At 39.4% G+C, this 22104-nt stretch overlaps 1 protein-coding gene across 1 annotated transcript in view; it reads right to left on the bottom strand.

Annotated features, from left to right (window-relative positions):
* The window catches only part of oca2 (oculocutaneous albinism II), a 71961-nt gene that overhangs the window by 24954 nt on the left and 24903 nt on the right, over window positions 1-22104 (bottom strand). The window contains exons 13-19 of the mRNA XM_084722561.1: window positions 20748-20872; window positions 19695-19833; window positions 11941-12073; window positions 8029-8176; window positions 6841-6898; window positions 6582-6690; window positions 1164-1291 (exon numbers count right to left, since the gene is read on the bottom strand). Coding sequence (XP_084578687.1) covers window positions 1164-1291; window positions 6582-6690; window positions 6841-6898; window positions 8029-8176; window positions 11941-12073; window positions 19695-19833; window positions 20748-20872 — 840 coding nt within the window. The remainder of the gene's footprint in view (window positions 1-1163; window positions 1292-6581; window positions 6691-6840; window positions 6899-8028; window positions 8177-11940; window positions 12074-19694; window positions 19834-20747; window positions 20873-22104) is intronic.

Below are 22104 nucleotides of genomic sequence, written 5' to 3'. Positions count from 1 at the left end.
CAAGCATACTTGAGTGTACTTGCAGTCAGACTAACCATCAGTATGTTTATCTATATGAGTGTGTTAATGTTCAGCTGAGGTTTGCTATTTTGGAACAACCAGTATATTTTAGTTGCAATGCAGAAAAGCACAATTTCAACTTTATCTAGTAGATGTGCTGAAGTCGAACACTTCAGGTGTACGGCTGTATAATCACACTTAACCTTGTTAGTGCTACTTTTTCTAATTACACTGAAGAACAGCTTACAGTAAACTCAGATTAAAGTGCACGTTTTGTAAGCATACCTAAATACACTTTTTTTACACTAATAGTATATTACAAACGACTTGAAAATAATTGTACTTTCCAAAACTAAACTACCACTTTAAGTATTGCAGAATTACTATATTTATTTTTAGTACATTTAAGTTTCAGTTATATGTTGAACACATTACTTTTTTACTCAACTCATCAATTGTCAGACCTTCATCCTCCTAATTTTTTCACTTGCAGAGGTCAATTTGTGATAAGGTTTAGGGCTACCAAATTTTGGAATGGCTTTCATCACCTGTACAAACAACATGCATGTGGATATGATTGTTATATGGTTGTTGTGATCATAAATATTGTGTAACAATTATTTTTTGATAATAATTTTATATTCTCAGCCATTTTTGTCTATTCTTTTTTTTATTTTTTCCTAAATAAAACTAACCACTAAACCACATTTTGTGTTTTGCCTAAACATTTGTTTGAAAGATTTGACATTTGTTTTTGTTTTGTTTGTTTTTTTTGTCTTGTTTTTTTTCAACATTTGAAAGACTCAGAAGAGACACACAACAAGCAGTTATTGCGCTGGCATTATGCTTTCATTTTCTCCTTTCACAGGGAGGCTCATGGGTAAAGAAATAGATAATTACTTTTCAAACTGTGAGCTCACTGCCCAGTGTACTGTCAATAGATCTGAGCACTGACGCTGTTTTCTTCAGGAGGCTTGTCAGAGGGGAGCCAAACCTACATTTATCCCAGTTCTGGCTCACTTTTTATTTGTTATAATTACCTCATGCAACAATTGGAGGCTCTCAGCAAAAGTTGTTGTTGGCATCAGATCTCCACTTTTTTGTGTGAGGTTTGAAATCTCTTGACAAAATATAAACAGGCTTTCAGTCAGTGCGTTAAATACCTCCATCAAAACAAAGAGACCGGCAAAGAACAGCAGTGTGGCCCACTCCACCCGGTGCAAGATGATCTCGAAATCCTGGATGTCGGCCAGGACCAAAAGCCACAGTGCGCCCAGGATAGCGATCCAACCTGAAAGAGAGAGAAACGTCATCCGAGATCTCCCTTTACAGCTAGAAAACACTCTCGCATACATAAAAGTTATTTCATGGTATTTTCCAACTGAGCTCAATGAGGCAGATTTTCACAGGTTTATAACAAGAGGACATATCGCACACCACACATGGGGATACTTAGGAGCCTTGTTTAAGTGTTCATTAACTGAGCTAAATGGAGTCCCATCTGCTCTCTGTTCACTTAGATTTGTCTTTAGTCACAACCTGCAAAAAGACACAACCTTCATTAAATGTTACCACTGCATTTTTATGTACACTTAGAGCTTTATTTCTCTTTTATGTCATGTTTGCTGCCCAGTATAAGTCAATGATCAACATCTAAAACTAGGGTCAACGGTCAATGGACAAAGACAAACAATCATTTGATCCAATTTGATATTTGTCATGAATTAGACTTATGATGTTGTTCATTTAAAATACAAATTTTCAAGTCAAGAAAATCATTGTCATAAAACTGTTGAAGTATAAGACTGTGAGCACATATAACAAAAGTTAATGTTAGCCACTGACGCTATGCCAGTGTGTCTCATGCCAGGATGTAGTCATACAAGCAAAGGGTCCTTCATTCTTTCTTTCTCTTCTCAGCTGATTTAAGAACCAGGAATCAATAAAACACATCCCATAAAATGATGGTACAAGGGACAGCGATGTTGGTGTATTGTGCGAGGCGAGAGATGTAGTTCACTGAGTGGCTTTACAACTACGACAAACCCACAACAATCTGCAACTTTCTTGACTTGCATCTTTGAAATGACATTATATGTGTAATTAATGGCCCAATTCGAACAGGACAAACAAATACTTGTCTCAACTACTGTTCATATTTTTTCCCCAAATATATATATTAAATAATTACATTAATATCATGAACATGTGACAGCTAGCTTAGTTGACAACTGGATGAGTAGGAAAATCTTTAGTCGGGGGAAGTCCTATCTAAAACAGATGTGCGTGGATGATGCTGAGGAGTTTTCAGTGCATGCCGTCACTATAATCTAATAAACAGACCCTACCATGAAGTGGCACTTGTTAGAAACAAATGAACGAAGTGCTTGGTCTGTCTTGGTGGGTCTGATGAAGCATTCATTATCGCAAAAAATGTCATTTCAACACATTCGAGTCAGGAAGACAAAAGCTGGCACCAGTCAGTGTTTTTGAAAGAGGGGAGAGTGTGTGCATCCACTTGGAGAGAATTTGATTAAACAGGTGAGCACCAGTAATTGCCTTGGCCAAGGCCTTTGGGGAAATAATTTCACAACTGATGAGAATTAGTGAAGAAAGAAAGAAGAACAATGGCAGGACACAAAAAAGAAGAGTGGCAGAGGGAAGATTGGAGACAGAGAGACTGATAAGACTGAAAGAGAGACTCAACGTTTGTGCAGCTTCACGGCATGTTTGTGTTCAGGAGCTGCTGAGGTGTTCCTGGTAGTCTCTACCAGTAACTGGTGTGCTGTAAATTTGCTTTTTAAGAGACGATTTGGTTCTCCAGTATTGACTTTAATTTCTAGATAATGAGACAGACAATTTTGGGGGTAATTGTAGGCCAAGGTTTGCTGGAAATGGCCAACCAGTATGAACAATTAGGCAACAGGAACATGGCCAATTGATATATAACTAAATGGATGTAAAAGGATATATACTGAACACTGAAAATCAATTTACAAAGATGATTCATTTGGACTTCATAGCATGTTTTATAAGGGGTTTGTTTTGTTAATATTGTAGCTAGGTTAGAGTTGCCAACAGAGTACTTTATTATAATTGTCTCCACTTCAAACTAATACTGTTTTCATACAGTTCATGTATAGCCTATATTTTAAAGCACTTTGGCACAAACCTGGTTTAATTTTAAAGACTGTGCAACACAACAATAAATGCATGTTCTGAGTTTATCACAGAAACATGCCAATAACCACCCAGACAAATCTGAATGAAAGCCAGTGCTTATGCTGATCCCAGCTGGGACAAAGACATGACATTCTTCATTTAAATGTACTTATTATGGCGTATGTGACATCAAACAAATATATGGATTTTTAGCAATCTTTTAGTGAATAAACATTTTTTATTAGAAGTCCATAGATCCAAATAGATCCAATTAAAAACAAATAATTAACTTGTAATACAGTAAGCGACCCACTAATCACTGCAAAGTTCTATGATTCTTTCAAGCAACAGATGACAAAAAACCTGACTTTTGGTTTCCTCACTACACTGATATTTCCAGAGGCTGCGTCCAGGAGCAAGCAGCAGATAACAAACCTAAAGAGCTCTCCAATTAAAGAGAGTTTTTAGGCAAGTCTGAGCAGTTTATGATGGACTCATCTATCAAACACAAGACAAGAGTGTCTGAGACCGAAAATGCGCTGTGAAGAATGTCTCATCGCAGTTTTCCAGAAGGTTCACAGAACAAAGTAAACAAACACAAGGCCAGAGCCAAAAGATAAAGAGGTTTGTGCTCTGGCTCGAGCATCTTGTACTCCTGTGAGCATGTAGTTAGATAAGAAACTGATGTTTCAGGTGTCCTTTTGCCTTGCCAGAGATTTGACTAAAGAGTTATCTAAGTCATCTAAATGTTGAAATTTAAAGCACAAGGAGTTTTTAACTGGTTATGAAACAGTCTCAGTTTATCACTGATGCCTCGGTATGATCTATACATGCTCTCAAGATTTCTAGTGAGAAGATTTGCTATTTCTATATTGCTATTATTAAATGGACAGCTCACCCCAAAAGTTAAAATTACATTTTTTATTCCTGACCTGTGAGTTGCAGAGTTTTGGAGATATCAGCTGTATCAATTTCTGCCTTCTCTCTAATATAATGGGACTAAATGGCAGTCGGTCTGTGGTGCTCAAAGCATCAAAAAAATCTCCAATGTCTCTTTCCAGAAATCATGATCCAGTTACTCAACATAACTCAAGTAAAGTAGTTCAGGTGGATTCTACTGCAGAGAGAAAGTAGTTCCTACATGAAACTGCTCACAACAACGTGTGTAAATTATTTTGAGTAACTGGGTCATGATTTCTGGACAGAGACACTGCTGTTGAATTTTTCAAATGTATATTTTGGCACTACGAGCACCACAGGACTAGTGCCATGTAGTTCCATTATATTGGAGAGAAGACAGACATCTCGTATTTTTGATTTTTGGGTGAACTGCTCCTTTAATGCCTGTCACTGGGTCAGAAGCAGGAGAAGATTTTTATTTATTGTTAAGGTTATATTTTGTGGTGGAAATGCTACTGCTTTTTTCCACGGGTGCAAGAATCAATGCTTGATGCTGGTTTTCCTATTTTTCCAACTTAAGCATTTTTCAACAACTTTAGCTGCAACACTCTCCTGATTTCTGCTTTGGGATCAATACAGTTTCATCCAAACCACAGTAGTAACTCTCATACCCACAGACACATTAGAGAGATCAAATGACCAGGCAATAATCAGACTGAAATTAAATCTTACTGTGTGAAGTTAATGAAATTTTAATGAGGTTCAGTTTTTTAAACACGTGTGAATGAATAGACTGGGGCTTGCTGCCATGGCTCAACCCTGAATGTGACCTGCATGCATTAATGAGAGCCGTGTTTGGACAGCCGCCGATCCCTCCGCAGGGATAGAAAACACGCTGCTGCGGGGTCATTCCCGTTTAATAAATGTCACTGAGAGGTAACCTGAGCAGCGCCTGTAATTAACTGAGCATGTTTGGTGACTGAGTGGCCTCAGCAGCGAGCGGAGAGATGACGGGGTGTGTGTGCAGACAGCCATCTTCATTTAGGGGACAGTGTTAGCGTTAATGAGATGCTGTTAGGGTCATCCGCCGAGCGCACATCAGAGACATCGTAGTCAGAAGCGCCTGACAGACAAGATGTAACCCTCAGCCTAACCCACATGTCCAGATTTACTAACATGCCCAAAAATATGCGAGTGAGCCGATTTAAAGCCTAATTACAGCACACATCCAGCAGATACACAGCAGCATTAGCATCCATTTGAAGGTGTTATGACCACCTGATGACTCTAATTGATAATCCAATATCCACTCTCCTTTTATCTTTGGTTTTGGTCTCCACCAGCTGCAGAAAAAAATGTTTGGGACATAGGTGTTTTTTAGAGCTTTTTCATTTTACATAAAATGTTAAGAATTACACCAGTGTTTCCCAAATTTTGGTTCAGGACCCAAAATGGTTTGCAGACATTCAGCACAGGGTGCAAAGATTGCTCAACGTAGTTACTGTTGCTATGCCTGTCGAGCTTTTCATTCTCAACACTGCATATATGCAGTTTACAGTGATAACAGCAGCAGATTAAACATCGACATTGGGATCAGTTGTTGAAACACGAGGTCTTTGATTCATTAGAGACCAACTGACAACTGTGAATTTTGTTGGCTAAAATGCCAACTCTCACGAGCAGATTTCACAAGCGTAGCTGGCTAATGTAAGCTAGTACTAACTCCTTGAGTCATCCAAGAAGTCCGTCTTCAGCTGACATTTTAACGTTTCCATCATGCACGTTTTAAAACAAGAACCCTGTGAAAGTGTAAATGTTAAGTTACCTAACAGCTGCATACAAAATAAAATGGTAATGCTAAAAGACTGAGGCTAAAGCTAGCTTACATTGGTCGGCTGGTGAAACACAACAGATAAATCTACATGGTAGATGACGGAAATACACTCATACACACTGAGTCGGACCTCGATCGATCCACCCAACTATTTCATCCATTGTTTTCACATGTATTGATTATATCAGCTCTAAGGCAATGCAAAAAACCAATGTGTTAATTTGGCAGTCAGATAATTCCTGGATGTCATAGTCTTATGAATTAACTATATGATGGTTTTACACAGCTTTTTGAGTCACTTATTTCTGATCTTATCATCTTCACATTTATCATCTTTGTGTGTAACTCAGTGTTATTGCCACCTGTCTTTGCCAGGAAACTTTTCAAAAGGAGACCGGACACAAATCCGAACACATCTTTTGTATCAAAGTGCAGATTTACAGGAACATTATTCTTTAACACAGGTTTGAAATTGCAGCGCGTGAATAGATGTAATGTAATGGGTCTAAATGCAGCTCAGTATCCATGTAATTTGTTGGATGCATTTCCTAGTCAGCCCATTATTTCGGCTCATTTCAAATGCGAGGACAGAGGAAGCTGTGTTTCATAATTACATGACAGAACCTATAACCACCCAGTCGGGGCCTGCGAACACAGTGCAATAATGAGATAGTGCTGCGCTTACCGAGATCAAGATGAATGCTGGGAACGAAGGAGTTGACAAAGAACATGAAGATCACCACAGCAAGGACGGACACACACTTCACCAAGAGTACCTTGTCGGTTATTCTGTGCTGTGGAGGAGAGAAATACATTCCTTTATCATACAAGTGACGCCATTTGTCTTGAGTGAAGATTCAAAGACTAGGCCGGCTTCATTATTAAGATAACATCGATGCAGCGCAGTCACAGGAATCTGTCTGAGGTGAAGAAGGAAAGCCTACCTTCTTTTGCAATTCTTGAATGTTTTGTTCCCAGTTCTTGTCCTCTTGAGAGATTTGTCTGTCAGACACAGCAACATCAGTGTTACAAGTGTACAGCGTTAGAGTGTTAAAATAAAATTTAAATAAATATCAGTTAAAGGATCAATGTGTAAGATTTGTGTATTTATTGGCAGAATATGGCACAATCGGAAGATAATATTCATAAGTATGTTTTCATCAGTGTACAATCACCTGAAAATAAGAACTGTTGTGTTTTAATTGTGGTTATCTACAAAGGGCAATGCTATTTTGCTGCAGATTGTCTGGTTTTTATGGCTACTGTAGTTTCTCCCACACCAGACCTATTCAAGACCAAAATTCAGCCGTTTAACCACCTTTTGATCATTTACAAAGATCATTGTGATTTTATTTAAACAACCTGCCAACATTCTAACTCTGTGGGTGTTTATTAGAAGTTCATCATTGTATTAGTAATCTTATGAGCCCATTCATTGGTTATGTCTGTTGTGTGGAATTTAGGAGGGTCAAAATGAGTGAAAAAGATTATCTGCAACATTGTGTTTATTAACAACAACAACAAGCTACTTCAATCTAGAAGTACAAATGTGCCTTGTTTTTTCCTGTGCTTTTTTACGTCATGTTTCTTTTCCAATTGTGTAAACTAATAAAGTGGAGAAACAATATAAAGGCACATTGTTTTACACATTTAAATTCCTAACTTTACATGACACTTTTCGTGGCGCTTTTTTCAAATCTGCAACCTTTAAAAAGTAATCAAATCTTCCTGCCCTACATGCTAGGAAGGGGAGAGTGAGCTAACCATTAGATGCCACCAAATCCTGCATAGTGGTCCTTTAAATCATGAGAAAAGGTGTCCAAAATACCAGTTTATGAATACATACTGAATGTTGCGCTGTTTTTACATATTTGTTGAGCACTGTGTATGGTACTTCTGTATTTCCCAGTGTGGTATGAAATTGTTTTTACACCGTAACTGCTACATCATATAGTAGATATCTCAGTCCAAAACTTGTCAACAGTGTTATGATGAATACTGAATGCTAATATGCACCAATAACATCTTCATCATGTATGTGACTACAGAAAATGTGTTTCCGTGAGGAGCGATAAAAGCATTCTTAACAACCACATATATAATTTCTGTTTTCAGTGAGGTTTTTTTTTAACCTTTGGAAGGTTTTCATCATCTTGCGGAGCAGACTTTCCAGGTTGAGGACTTTTTGCATCAGGAGGCATTTCACAGCTGTCTCTTCTCGGCTGGCGGGGTTAATGCGCTGAGCCGTCTGCCTCCAAACCAGGATCTCGTGCTTGAGTTCTGGAGGAGCAGGACAAACAGAGCAGGAGAGAGAGGGCCCCCTGTTTAGTGCATGTTAAACACATAGTGACGCTTAGGGCACATTGACACCAGCTTCGTTTAGTCCGATTGAAACAAACTTTGGAGCGTTTACCCCCTTGGTGTAGTTAGTTTGGCTTAGTGTGAATGCAGGAGCTGGTGCAGACCAAACAGCCATCTTCTGATCCAACTCAACGGCCTGGACGGTCTCAGACCGCTGTCATGTCAACTCGGGAGCTCTTTATAACTGGTGTGAACACTATTTGGTGATTGGGGAACTAGTAGCGCATTTGCTACCAAAATTTGAACTGGAAGGGGACAAATCTGGACTCATAACGGCACAAGAAATGCCTGCATTATTAAATTATTTAAAACCCGTCATATGCACGGCCTTCTAAAATCTGCTGAATTGTGCTCCCCAACAAATCCAACATGAACATGACCTGTCAGTGCTCAGTGATAGATGATTTTCAGGTCATTTGTTGTCTTTCTACCCACCAAATCTATAACTCATAAACAAAAATTCACCACATGACATGTTTACAATTTGGCAAATGCTATTTGCATGTGGGTTGCAATTGCAAATGTGGCTATTTGCAACTAAGTGTATATAGCAGAAACAAGCACCCAGCCTCTGGGGCCACTGTGTGTATTTATACTCGCATAAGCAAGTAGTTTTGTTGCCTAAACCTACGCAAACTGCAACTGAAAACCAAAAGTAATAATTAAAATGTAACTGGTAATCACTGACAAAATGTAAAAGCTATCACTGACATGTAATTTCACACTAGTGCTGAATCTTTGTGTCCAGGGGTGGACTGAAACCCTGCTCTCCTGCAAGAAAGCCTTGCACTTAAGTCATTCATCCTCCACAGTCTCTCATTAAGAGTGGATTTATCGATCTTTATAGCTAAAATAAGGGGACTCGGAGTGAATAGCTGAATGGTTGCCATGTGCCTATTCATACCCACACACAAATAGACAATTTCTAGACTGTTTGAGTTTTGCCTTTGTGAACGCATACCTGATTAAAAGAAAAAATAAGAGAAGTCAAATCCAGACACACCAGACCTTCTTTACCACCCAAATACTGACCACTTGTAAAATTTTCTCTTACCTAAAAGAGCACTGGTGAATTCCAAAAATCATTGGGTACTAACAAAAAAAAAAAAAAAATTACAGATGTGAACAAAAATAAAATAATTTTTCATGCATGAGTCCCAATGTATCATCCTCCCAGACCTTTAGGTGTGAACTCGCCCTCAGTAGCAGCATGTAGCAGTGGGGGGGTTGGTTGGTAATGGTTCCTACATCTGAGGCTGATTGAGATGTTTGCGGTCAATATGCTGCGAGCCCCCATAGAGGTACTAATGCAGCCAGGCGATTGGCACATTGACCAGCTGAGGAACAGCCGATGTTGGAGCAGATATCCGGCCTGAGGGAGCTGGACGCCTGTGTAGATATCAGTAGGTGCCATCCTTTTTCAGGAAGGTTGCTAGGTGACATTAATAGGATCTAACTGGCACAGGAAAAAAACATTCCTGTAAGCGAATCTTCACAATTACCAGTCGTGGCAGGGGCTTTTGAGCTGATTTAGCTGCACGCTCTCCCAGGTAGGCGGTGTTGGCGGGAGTGGAGGAGACTCCACAGGGTGGGATTTACAGATGGGCTATCAGGCTGGCATTGAACAGTCGCCGCAGTGATCGGTAGTGGCTTTCTTCAATCTGCCTGCAGCTCAGTGTGACAATACAGCTCCTAACAGTGGGTCTGCCTCATTTTAGAAATGGGAGCTCAGTGGTGACGACTGGAGTCTGGTGGTCTCTTTTTTAATGATCCCCTGCTGAGGCTCTCTCGGAGAGGGGACACTATAGCGTCATGGGTAAACGCTGATAAGAGGTGACTGTGTTTCTGGAAGAATTGCAAACAATTTCACACAAATATCCCTGTTTTTATTAGTTTGCCCATTATCTACATCCCTGGGGTCTCGTACACAAAGATCTACAGCAGCAGTGCTAGGATGGAGGACATGGTTACTCTCAAAACTAAACACACCCTGTGGTTTCTATTCTTATTAAATGATCTTACTCTACCTCTGGTCAATGGAATGTCTGGAGGGATGGCCAAATAATTGTTTCTATTGTTAATGGATAATTAAGGAGAGGCATAAAAGAGCTGTGCTGTAACAGATAGGCTGAATATTTTACACAATAGCACAATTAAGGAAAAAAAAAAAGATTGGAACCAAGATGGGAGTCCTGAACTGCTCTCAGGCTGCTCTGTGGATGAGGGAAGCCATTCTGTTACTGCCAGCTAGTCAAAGCTAACAGCTGAATATAAGAGTAAAGGGGTTTTCCTGACACGGGTGAGTCATCAGACTCTTGAGGGAGCCGAGCAGCCGAAAGAAGCAAAAGGTGACAGTGTTCCAGCAAATAAATGATGTTGAACTTCACCAGGAGTGCTTTAATTAAACCAATTTATAACTACATTTACTGAGACTAAAGTTGGGTTGTAAATCCCAAAAGTGTCTGTAACCTAGTTATAAACTTTAAAAAATACTTTACAAGGTTCCTAGACCTTGTGCAAAGTGAAATTCAAGCATTTTCAAGGTGCAATTTTCTAGGACCTTAAAGCTGTAAATGCTCAAAACGATTGGGCCCCATGTCATTTCTTCATCACATTAAATCAGATGTTTTTGTGCCATAAACAATCAAATTTATGTTTTGTGATAGCATTTTATAGAAAACACAACAAAGTTTTGCATGTGTGACTGTAGCCACACACGCAGTGTCAGAGTCGTCATCATTTTACGCAAAAAGAAAAATAACTTAGGTAGGTAGGCAGGTAGGTATGAGCTCTTTCTGATAAAGTTCAGTCAAAGAGCGATTTATTATGAAAGTAACATAATTACAGTTACCAGCAATTTCAAGCACTTTATCCAAAATCCAAACATTTTCCAACCCTTGAAAATACCACATTAAAGTGAAAGGATTTTCAAGGATTTCACTGATCACTGATAGATCTTCCATCGTTATTATTAAGTGAGATGACAGGGTTGTCTGATGAGGACATTGTGAATGCAGTGCTGTGGAAATCATCTGAGACGGAGGGGGAAAGTCTTCATTTCAGAGAGTGGTATGCATGGCGTGTGGGAGGTTGAGGGCTGGGGCCATAACACAGAGTTAATTAAGTTTCTATGCATCTCCTGAGAAGGTGAGTAGCTGTAGTATGGGGGTAGTATGTGCACTGATGTTCTTTAGTGGATAATTCACTTCATAATAATAATAATCAAAAGCCACCATAATTGATTTTAGATTGAGCCACATCCAGAGCAATCAAATGTACATGATACACACCATATTTATGATAGCTCCGCTGCCCGGCGTCTCCATCTATCACTTCAAACAAATCATGGTCTATATAGAAAATGATTCAGGAGAAGAAATGTTTTTTTAAAGAGCAACTCCATCTTTGTCTTTTCTGGGTTTTTCAAAGGAAAACTCCCACTCAGCCAGGGGAAAAAACGGTGACATAGTTTCCAGCACCAATGACCTCCCCTCCCTCAACCCAGTGGGTTTATATGTAGCAACGTCATCATGCAGAAATGTGAGAAAACGTTTTTAGAAGGGCTTGGAGAGATAACCTTTTGATCCTTAAGCATAAGGGATACGTAAGGAACACTACTGGGAAGCTAGAGAATGATACAAAAACCTCAAACCATATAAAGTTGAGAAAATACTTGAACTCACCAACTATTTCAATGGACTCTTTGTTGTAGAGTTTTTTGTTCCAGTAGAGCATCCGCAGGAAAGGAAATGAGGTGAAGAGGACAAGGCATATTCCGAGGAACATGTAGCCTGTGAAACTGGCAAAATCAATCCCCTGTAAGACGAAGAAACACAATGTGTCAGACAGCACAGTCAGACAGTAGTGTCCAGACATGAGTTTTGATGACAAACTATGATCTGTGTAGTACTGACACAAGCATATAGTGAGAATAATAGTTCATAGAATAGAATAGTTCAGCTGAACTGTTCAGTCAGAAACAAAGAAAAAGGATGTAAGCAGGTGCAGGTGTCTATCTGTATGTAATATCACTGTAATACAGTGTAATTACACTGGAATAATTATAGTTCTGTTTGGCACAGAATAGAGGTGTTACGATTTGTAAAGTGGCACAAACTGTATATTAAAGCTGGGGTAGGCAGTTTAAGTTTGTTGTCACTGAGCAAAAGTTCCATTATAACCTTTTATCATGAAGTAATTTAAAGGGGCAGGTTACCCCAAAATCAAAAATTTATATTTTTCCCCTGGACTGCAGTTGCTGAGTTTTAGAGATACTGACTGCAGTGATGTCTACCTTGTCTCCACTGTAATGGGACTGAATGGCACTCAGCTTGTGGTGCACAAAGCACCAGAGAATACATTTGTAAAAATCAAAATCAGCATCTCTTTCCAAAAATTATCACCTGGTTACTCGGCATAATCCACAGATTTTGTTGTGAGCAGTTCCCAGGAGAATCTTCTTTCTAGTAGAAAGAACTTTTCTACTAGAGGAAAGAAAGCAGTTCCGGTAGATTCTACTGCAAAAAGAAAATAGTTCCTACACAAAACTGCTCACAACAGGGTCTGTGGATTGATAGAGTAACTGGGTCATTTTTGAAAAGAGATACTTTCTTTTTTTTCTTCCTTTGGGGGGGGTGCTTTCAGCGCCACAAGGAGAGCATCATTTGGTCCCATTACATTGGCGAGAAGGCAGACACCTCTATAACTCCAAAACTCTTCTTTTTTTGGGGGGGTGGGGGGTGAACTGTCCCTTTAAGTGGTCTGAGTGAAAACTGGACTTCTGCCCCTCCTCTTGGCTCTGTTTTCAGGCTTTTGAGGATCTAGCATGTGACAGGAGACTTAGGCCAATCAGTATAGCAGATGACTGCTGAGTCTCCTTCCCAGAACGTCAGTATTTAACACTGGGACTGAGACTAACAATCAACTATCTTTCTTCAGAAGTGGTTACTGCACCTTTACGTGGCATTATATGCAATAAACATTTAGATTTGAGAACAGCCTGCAGGAATAGCATAAAAAAGCAAAGAATTTGATTATTGCATACAAAAGGTTGTGTGATAATTGCATCCTCAAGGTTTTTTTCATGTCCACAGAGCTCTAGTTTGGCATGGAGCACATCTTTCTTCCTGCATGAGTAAGAAAAGGCAGCCTCTGGCTGAGGTTGTCCTCAGAACTGGGAGCTAATATATGCAGAAATAACATCAATTTATGAGACATATCCTTGGAAATGTGTCCTTGCATGACATCTATAACATACAATTTCTATACGATAAAACCTTTAAAGATGTGCAGTATGGGCTGAGAGTGATGTACACTGTCTTTACTCCTCCTTGTGATAAAACTGGTTAATAGTGACCTCTACAGGATTTGTAGTTTCAAGTTGCAACAAAAGCCTGAGATAAGGGAGGGAGGGGTTGGGGGGGGGGGGGGGGGTGTGACACAATGAAATATGCTGCAGGATAAACCAGCATGTGTTTATTCTCACATACAGGTGTCAAGTATCCAATCAGGTCTGAGTATGAAGGACATTGTGACAGGTGTTCAACAGCTCTTAAAGACCTCCTTCATGTCCTACTATGTAATTTCACCACTGTCTCCTCACTGTCTCATTCATATAGTACAACTCTGACCATTCCTTTATTCATGCCTCCATAGAGACCTGCTCTCTCAGTCTGCTGTGACCATCAGGGCAGCCTCAAGAGATAAGGACTGCTGCTCATGTCAGCTTCATATAAATCAAAACTCTACCTAGAAACTATAGAACAAAACTAAAAAGACAAAAAATTTAAATATCTTGTATTTTTATTATGGCTGGGCAATATGGGACAATATTACATTGTGATATGAGACTACATATCGTCTTAGATTTGAGGTATCGTTATACTGTGTGTTGTCTTTTTCTGTTTTTAAAACCTGCATTACAGTAAAGTGATGTAATTTTCTGTACTCACTAGACTGTTCTAGCTGTTCTATTATTTGTCTACACCCACTTAGTCATTACATCCACATTACATTGTATCCAGATTAATGGTTCAGTTCATACCTCTATTTTTGAGCCACAACTTGGTTTATACCTTGGTTTTTGACCAACAGTTCAGTTCATACCTCTATTTTTTTTAGTCATGATTCAGTTTATCCATCTATTTTTGAGTCATGGTTCGTTCACACCTCTATTTCTGAATCACATTTTGGTTCATATCTCTATTTCTGAGGCATAGTTCAGTTCATACCTTGATTTTTGAGTCACCGTTTGCTTCATAATACATCGTCATTTTTGGTTTTTGTCCATATTGCCCAGCCCTTATCCGTATCTCAGTCCGTAACATTTTTCCAATCATTCCAGTTTTTCGGTATGAAGACACAAGGGGGCAAACCACTAAAAAAGAAGTTTTGAGTGTGTATTTGCTGCTGTAATGTATCTCTGTTTGCAGCTGTAAACTGTGAGCTTGTGTGTTCATATTTCACAGCCAGTGTCAACGACTCCTCTGCCTGGTTGGAGGAGATCCATTTGGCAAGGAGAATCACCAATGTCCCCTCAATAAAATGATACCAAAAGGAGGTAGAGATTTTGTATGCGCCATGCTACCTTGCTCTGTAACAAATCAAATACAAGGACACTGATGAGGGACAGAAAACACACACTCCACAGCTGTGCCATTCTTTCTATCTCTGGATTTCTCCCGAAAATCCCCTCGACACAAACAAGCAAGCCTGCAAACAAACAAACAGGCGAGCAAACCATGCATGCACACACAAGCTGTCCTTATCAGGGGCCAGACATGACTGAACGAACGCGCTGCTGTGTCCCTGCGGTTCTGTCACCTGGGAAACCGAGCCAAGACAAACCGGACAGTGGGCCGTGGGAGCCCGGTGTGACAGGAGCCACTGTAAACCGAAGGAGACCACATACTGCTGCACCCTCAAAGGCTAAAATGTCATGCGCAGTGAACAGATGTCACATCAAGCAGCTGGGAAAATGTCATGTCTTCCAGTGATGTAGCATTATAACCCTCTGAGTATAAGAAGAGAGAAGGTTATGAGAAGAGCCTACAAGTCATTGCCCTTTTCAGACAGCGACAGGCTGCTCTGATTAACGCTATAAAATTTTCTTAACTTTTGTTTACTGGCATCATTTTGTCACATCTGTACAATAGAGGATAACTAGGCTCTAAATGGTTTTCTAAAATATCATGTGGTGACAGAGAAGAAAAATGTACAAGTGTAGCCTGAAGTCATTCAAATCTATAGACCCAATGTCAAAATTAGACAAATATTTAATACAGTTTTGTTGTACCATAGCAATGTAACCTGTAGTGACCGATCATCATCCATCCATCCATCCATCCATCCATCCATCCATCTATCTATCCATCTATCTATCTTGCATCTACTCATGGTTGAGAGGCTGCAGATCCAATGAGGAGCCATTACAGATCCTGTGTGTAAGATGTAAAGGGATTTATTGGAAAAATATGGCAGCTAATAAAACAAAATATGAAGTGTGTTTTCAATGGTGAATAATCACCTGAAAGTTAGAATCACTGTATTTTTGTTTTCATAGAGTAATCCATTTCTATCTACCTCTAACTTCTATCTCTAGGACGCAGGTGCTCTTCCACAGAGGCAGCTATGTTGCGCTGCAAAGTTTCTGCAAGTTTTCTACAGTAGCCTAGAATGGACAAACCAAACACTGGTTCTAGATACAGATATACATTTTTCTGCAGTTTTGCGGCCACCAGCAGTTCTCCAACACACTTTGAAAGGGAGAGCAACAATCTATGTTTGCAAGCCAAACTCTAGATGCTGCTAAATCCTACACATTGGTCCATTAATGTTTACATCCACCAAGCTCAAGCCTGTTGTCCATGAGTAGATGCACAGCTGGTGAAGTTTGGCTGAAAGAATAAAGTGCTCATAACAAGGTCTGTGGATTATCTTTTGTAACCATGTCATTATTTCTGTTGTTAAAAAATGTTTTTTGGTGCATTGAGTGCTACAAGTGGAGTGCCATTTAGTTCCATTGTATTCAAGAAAAGGCGAACATCCACACAGCTGATATCTCCAAAACTCAACAACTTCATCAAAACAATCTAGATCTAAGAGCTGATTTGGAGGTGAAATGTCCCTTTAAAAATCAGTTCAGGAAGAAGCAATGGTCTGCCAAAATACTTTCTATACATGGGAAACACTTACATCACCCTCAGTGTGGTGGTACAAGAACACTGATGTGACAAAGGTCTCAAACCAAGTGTGATGTACAGTACGTCACCCAACACAGGAAAGCTGGGCGTTCAGTTACATGGTTTCATGCATTATTGCATCAGGGGCGACTCTGTCTCCTTCACAAGTTTAATCAGACATGAATCCCAAAGAAAGGCTCTCCAGTGTGCCATAGCACACCACTTATAGAGGGCTGGAGCCACAACAACATACTGTAAGCTGCTGCTGCTGGGGTGCAGTCACAGGAAGGAAGGGGAAGCACTAGAAAGGTTACTTCACACAGGTGTCAGAAATAATTAAATGCACCACACAAGGGGACTCTTAGAGCAGCTATGTTGCTTATAATGACTGTATGAACTGCATGACATGGTGATATTCATGCTTTCAAAAGGATGAACGAGGAGGAACAAATTTTAAGTTAAATCTTGGAAATGTTTGACTATAAACAGACTGTAAAAGCATTGTAACACTGGGCAGGTGTAACAGTTTCCTTCTCCACGGTTCTGACATTTTTAATTCCTGTGATTTATGACGGCAGCAGCAAAACTATAAATTGGTTTCACTGCCACTACATCTCCATTCATCACCTCCACATCAACATAAATAAGGGTCACGACTCACAATTGTATAAATACATAGAGAGATTGTGCTGAACAGAGATGTACAACCCAGCAAAGACAGATGATTAAATTTACCCACAATGTATACCCATAAATTAGTTGGAAATGTCTGTGTGTGCACTATAATACCAGTAGACTGTGTGTATGTACTGTAAAGTCTGTATTAATGTCAGAGCTTATATGAGGAATATGAAGGCTTCAGAAAAACTGGCAGCAACAACATCATTGCTGGCAGTACACTCTCACTTTATTTATATGTGCTGGTGTTAATAAGTGTTATTACACTTACCCACGCTAATGTTCTAATAACAGGAAAATAACTTCAAAAAAGAAGATGGAGAATGACAACAACCTCCAGAAAGAGAAATTTAAGTACATGGTCAAGCACCAATTTATATGTAACAATAAATTAAACTGTTTGCTTGTGTAAAATCTTCTGACTTTGTTATCGAAAAAATTTCACCTGACAACAGTGATATTTAAATTGACAGCAAAGTCTATTTAAATTAATAGTAGATACGAACAAAGTAAATGTGGCAGAACAGAAGAGATGTTTTGATGGCCTGTTGCTTCACCTCGTGTGGACCAAGTGTGATGAATTGTTATTGTTTGCTCATATGTTAAAGCTGCTTTAAGCCATTTTTGACCACTAGAGGGCAAAGACTCACAGCAACAGACCTTTGTTACACTAGTATAGCCTAGATTCTCAAATTATGTTCCACTGGTGGTAATTGAGTGCCATCTAGTGGTACACTGAGGAATCTCATAAATTTTAAAAATGTCAAATGAAAATTCTATGAGATTGCTGAAATGCAATTTGAAATAAGTTTTGTTTTTCCTGTAACATTTTTGTTTCTGCTACATCGTCACATTCACGCATGTAGCGTGCATACTTCTTCCATGATTAGCTACGAGCTAAACCGTGGTGGTATTAAGCCACTGTGCATCACTGCACTGAATACAGTGTGGCTTTGACAATAAATAATCTTCTTATTAGGAATAAAACTGCTATTTACATCAGTAGTCTGTTGTTAAGGAAGGTAGGCCTGTGCCACTGTATTTTAACATCAGCCATAATGGTGATACAAAATGGTCATACACAGTGTAAAAAGTTTAAGAAATAGTGTTATAGGCTTATCTAGTTCTGAGCAGACAGATTGCAGAATGCTTATGCCATCTGATTTTGCTTTTGACAACTGTCAAATATAATATATAGAGACTTGGATTATCCCACAGGGGAGTATGGAGGTGATTTTTTCTGTTGTTTTCCTGTTTGAAAACTGGTCACCATTCATTTATATTATTTAAGAGATTCTGCAACGCTGTTTTCCTGTGAAACTCCAGCAGTTTCGTGGATTAGGAAACTAAGCCCAACCTTTAATTGGCATGAGGGTGAGTAGATAATGACTGACTTTTCATTTTTTTGGTGATTTATCCCCTTTATGTATCCTTTTAACAAAGCCCACAAAAAGTTCCTCTGTGGCCACCAAATATTCCATGAAGGTGGCCACCTGTGGTCACCAAGTTTTATCCCCGTACTACTGAAAGGCTTCACCAACATAACGCTACAGTTCCACAAACCTCTAAATTCCTTTGTGTCTTTTGGTTCAACATTATACGAAAACAGCAAAACAGTATTCATCACCAGCTAGCTACCGGTGTGTTGGGGCTATTTAAACTTCTAACACAATCTTTATATATAGAAGAACCAGTTTCCCAAAAGGTGAACTATCAAAACAACAAAACAATAAAGAAAATTTAGGAAAGAATGGAGCTGAATCCTATCAAGATGCTGCTTAATTAGCTTCTATAAAGTACTGCTGCTGTCCCTTTCTGTCACAGCAGAGTTGTTTGGATTAGTAACTGTCAGCCTGTTTCTCAATGTGAATTTATTACTGTCATTACGGCGCTGCTCCTTCCGTAATTAGCCAAACACCTTGACATAAGATGAGATTTTCAAAACAGTTACGAGCCAACCATGCTGCCAAAGCTGTTCATTATACACAGTATATATATAGGATAGCTTGGCACTTTAAGTGTTTCCCTTCAGTGGCAGTGGCTTTGTGATATATTTGATTACTTAATTTGAGTACAAAATCCTTCACTGCCTTGAGGGCAATGAAAAAATACAAACACAACTTCATCATTGCAAACACAATAACTTATGAGGAAAAGGCTTATAAATCATCTTTTGATCATGGCAGTGACCTTTGTGACTTTTTCTGAATCTCGAAACGACACACAAATGTAATTAAGCTATAAAGTCCATGAATCAAATTGATATTTCTGCCTCAATTTCAAGAATGATTGCCCTCTGGAAATTGTTGATCTGTAACACAAAAAAAGATCAATAAAAAGCTAGAAGTGATGTGAATCTATTTCAGGTTAATTTGTCGCTCACCTGTCAGTACTGCACCATCTGTACAACTCAAACAGCAATTTCCTCTTTATCTTATTATTATTCTCTGTTACACACATGTCATGAGAAGCATTATGTTTGCTCTACTAAGCGTCTGGTTCATGTGTCAGATTACACCAAGCCGATCTGTTACAGTATATTAGTGCAAGTTTAGGCAGAGAGCTGTGAAAGTGCCTACTTCTTTGCGCAGGTCCTGATTTGATACTATAATCACATTGGGTGGATCTCCGACAGCTGTGGCGGCCCCTCCAATGTTGGTGAAGATTACTTCTGCAATCAGGACATGTCTGGGGTCTAGATTAAGCACCTCACACAACCTGCAAAATCAGATAGAGACAGAAAAGCCCTTTAGCCCCGATTAGATTGCGACGGGTAGACAGAAATAAATGCAGCAATATAAAAAGGATACTGGGAGATAAAAAGCATTGGTCCTTTAACATTGCAGCCGGGGAACAAATTAGAGCACAGTTTTGCCCGGATCTGTATTATGTTTATCCGGTGTCTAATTTCAGTCAAATATCATTATTATTCTGACCTTCTGGCAGAAAAAGTGATTTTGAGAACTTAATAATGGTTTACTGTGTGGACTCGATTCAAGGTCAGAAAATAGAGACAATAACAATGAGGGAAAGACGGAGGTGGGCGGCACAGAAACTGATTTATAAGAAACACACTAGAGTAAATCGTAGCTTCTGTGTGGTAGTTCTGGTTTTAAGGGATGAAATGTGTGCTTCAGCCTTTTTTTTTAGTCAGGAGGTCATGATCTATTGACTGATGTGACTATTTAAAGGTCCAGAGTGTATGATGTCTTGGCAGAATGTGGCAGAAATGGAATATATTTTTTTAATGAAAGTATGTTTTCATTAGTGTATAATCACCTAAAATAAGAATAATTGTGGGGTTTTTTTTAGATTAAAATGAACCCTTTATATCTACAGAGGAAGCAGATCATCCTCCTGGGAGGCCGCCATGTTGCACCGCCATGTTTCTACAGTAAATGAGAATAGGGAAACTAAACAGTGGCTCTAGATACGGCCTTTCACGTTATGCATGTGTTGTGCCCCCGTTGTTTCTCCTACATGCTTGGAGAAGAGAATTAGAGGTGGTGTTAACAATCTGCAAGCTCAGTGGTAGACCTATGTGGTGACCTCTCCAGGGTATAGTCTTCCTCTTACCCTCTCTGCTGGAATAGATTACAGTTGGATGAACATTTCAAATCGCTATACTGTACCTTATGGTGACTGGGGTGAAAAGCATCATAGTGGTCACGTTGTCCAGAAAAGCAGAAAGAATGGCAGCGATGAGACAGAGGATAATGATCATTGGCCACACTCTTCCTCTGGATAATTGGTAAGCCTGCAGAGAGAAGTAATATGACAATGAGTCAATGTTAGTGGCACTTAGCAACCTATTAAGCGGATGTCTTTATTCATTCAGAGTACATTTGCAGGATGGATTTAAAATCTAGGAAAACTGAGTCAGCCGCCGAGTGACGTTTCTCAGGACTGACAAATCTTAGATGCATTTCAGCCTGTCAGAGCATCAAAAATGTCATAAGGAAACATCATAAATGAGCACTTCAATGGTTACATTTGCATAGAATGAATACAAGATGTAGACTCCAAAAATAACCATATAATATTTAGTAACACAGATTCATTCTCAGTCTTTACAGCTAATGTACCAGCCTTAACCCCACGAGAGTAGCTCAGGATGGCCGCCTTTTGTATGGAGGAGTACAATGTGTCAGAGCTGCTAAGCCGTTCTCAGAAAAGGTGTTTTAATTTGGAGTGCCTGCCCTTGTCCAACTCACACTTAAAATTCATGAGCCCGCATGATCCCTCTGTTCTGCAGGTCTGAGTGCTACTGTACCTGAAGGACAAAGGCATTCGCCCTCCTTCACCATCCACCCAGAATATTCAGGATTAAAACTGAGCACCCCAGAGCTGTTTTTCTGATGGGAGGAAACCTTGACCTTGTACAGGGGATGAAAGTCTTATCTTCCTCTGCAGAGTAATAGACTAATGTGAGAATGTGTATTCCTTAATTATTTGTAGGATATGTTTATACTGTATCTTCACTGTAGCGCCAACAGAATCCACTTTAGAGGGACAGGTTAACCCAAAATAAAAAATACACATTTTCCTCTGGTCTGCGGTGCTCTTTACCCATCTAGATTATTTTGGTGTTAGTCCCTGACTTTTTGAGATATTGGCCATAGAGATGACTGTCTACAGTCCCTTTTACACTGGACTAACTGCTAACATCAGGCTTTTTTATTCAATGGGAAAGGGTACAATCGGCATTCGCTCCCAGGTGAACACAATATTTTCACCTCTTTTCAGCAATGAAGGCTTGTCAGCTCTTTAGCCTGTTTTTCATCCACATGTGCAGCTTTACATGATTTGCCTCAGTGTTGCAGCAGAGTTTGCAGCTGCTTGAATGTATTTGGTGATGAAGCAGTCCTATTTAGCCAAGTGGCTGAACGATGTATAAACATTTTACTTCCAATAAATTCTTCGTGATAAACATCCCAGGTTATTTTGTTATCTACAAGCTTTTATCATGAAGCAGCAAAATCAAGAAAT

This window comes from Lutjanus erythropterus, chromosome 7 (assembly GCF_056507025.1).
Source record: "Lutjanus erythropterus isolate fLutEry1 chromosome 7, fLutEry1.hap2, whole genome shotgun sequence".
NCBI lineage: Eukaryota > Metazoa > Chordata > Actinopteri > Lutjaniformes > Lutjanidae > Lutjanus > Lutjanus erythropterus.
Note: the sequence above shows the minus strand (reverse complement) of the source record. Positions and strands in the feature narration are given on the sequence as shown.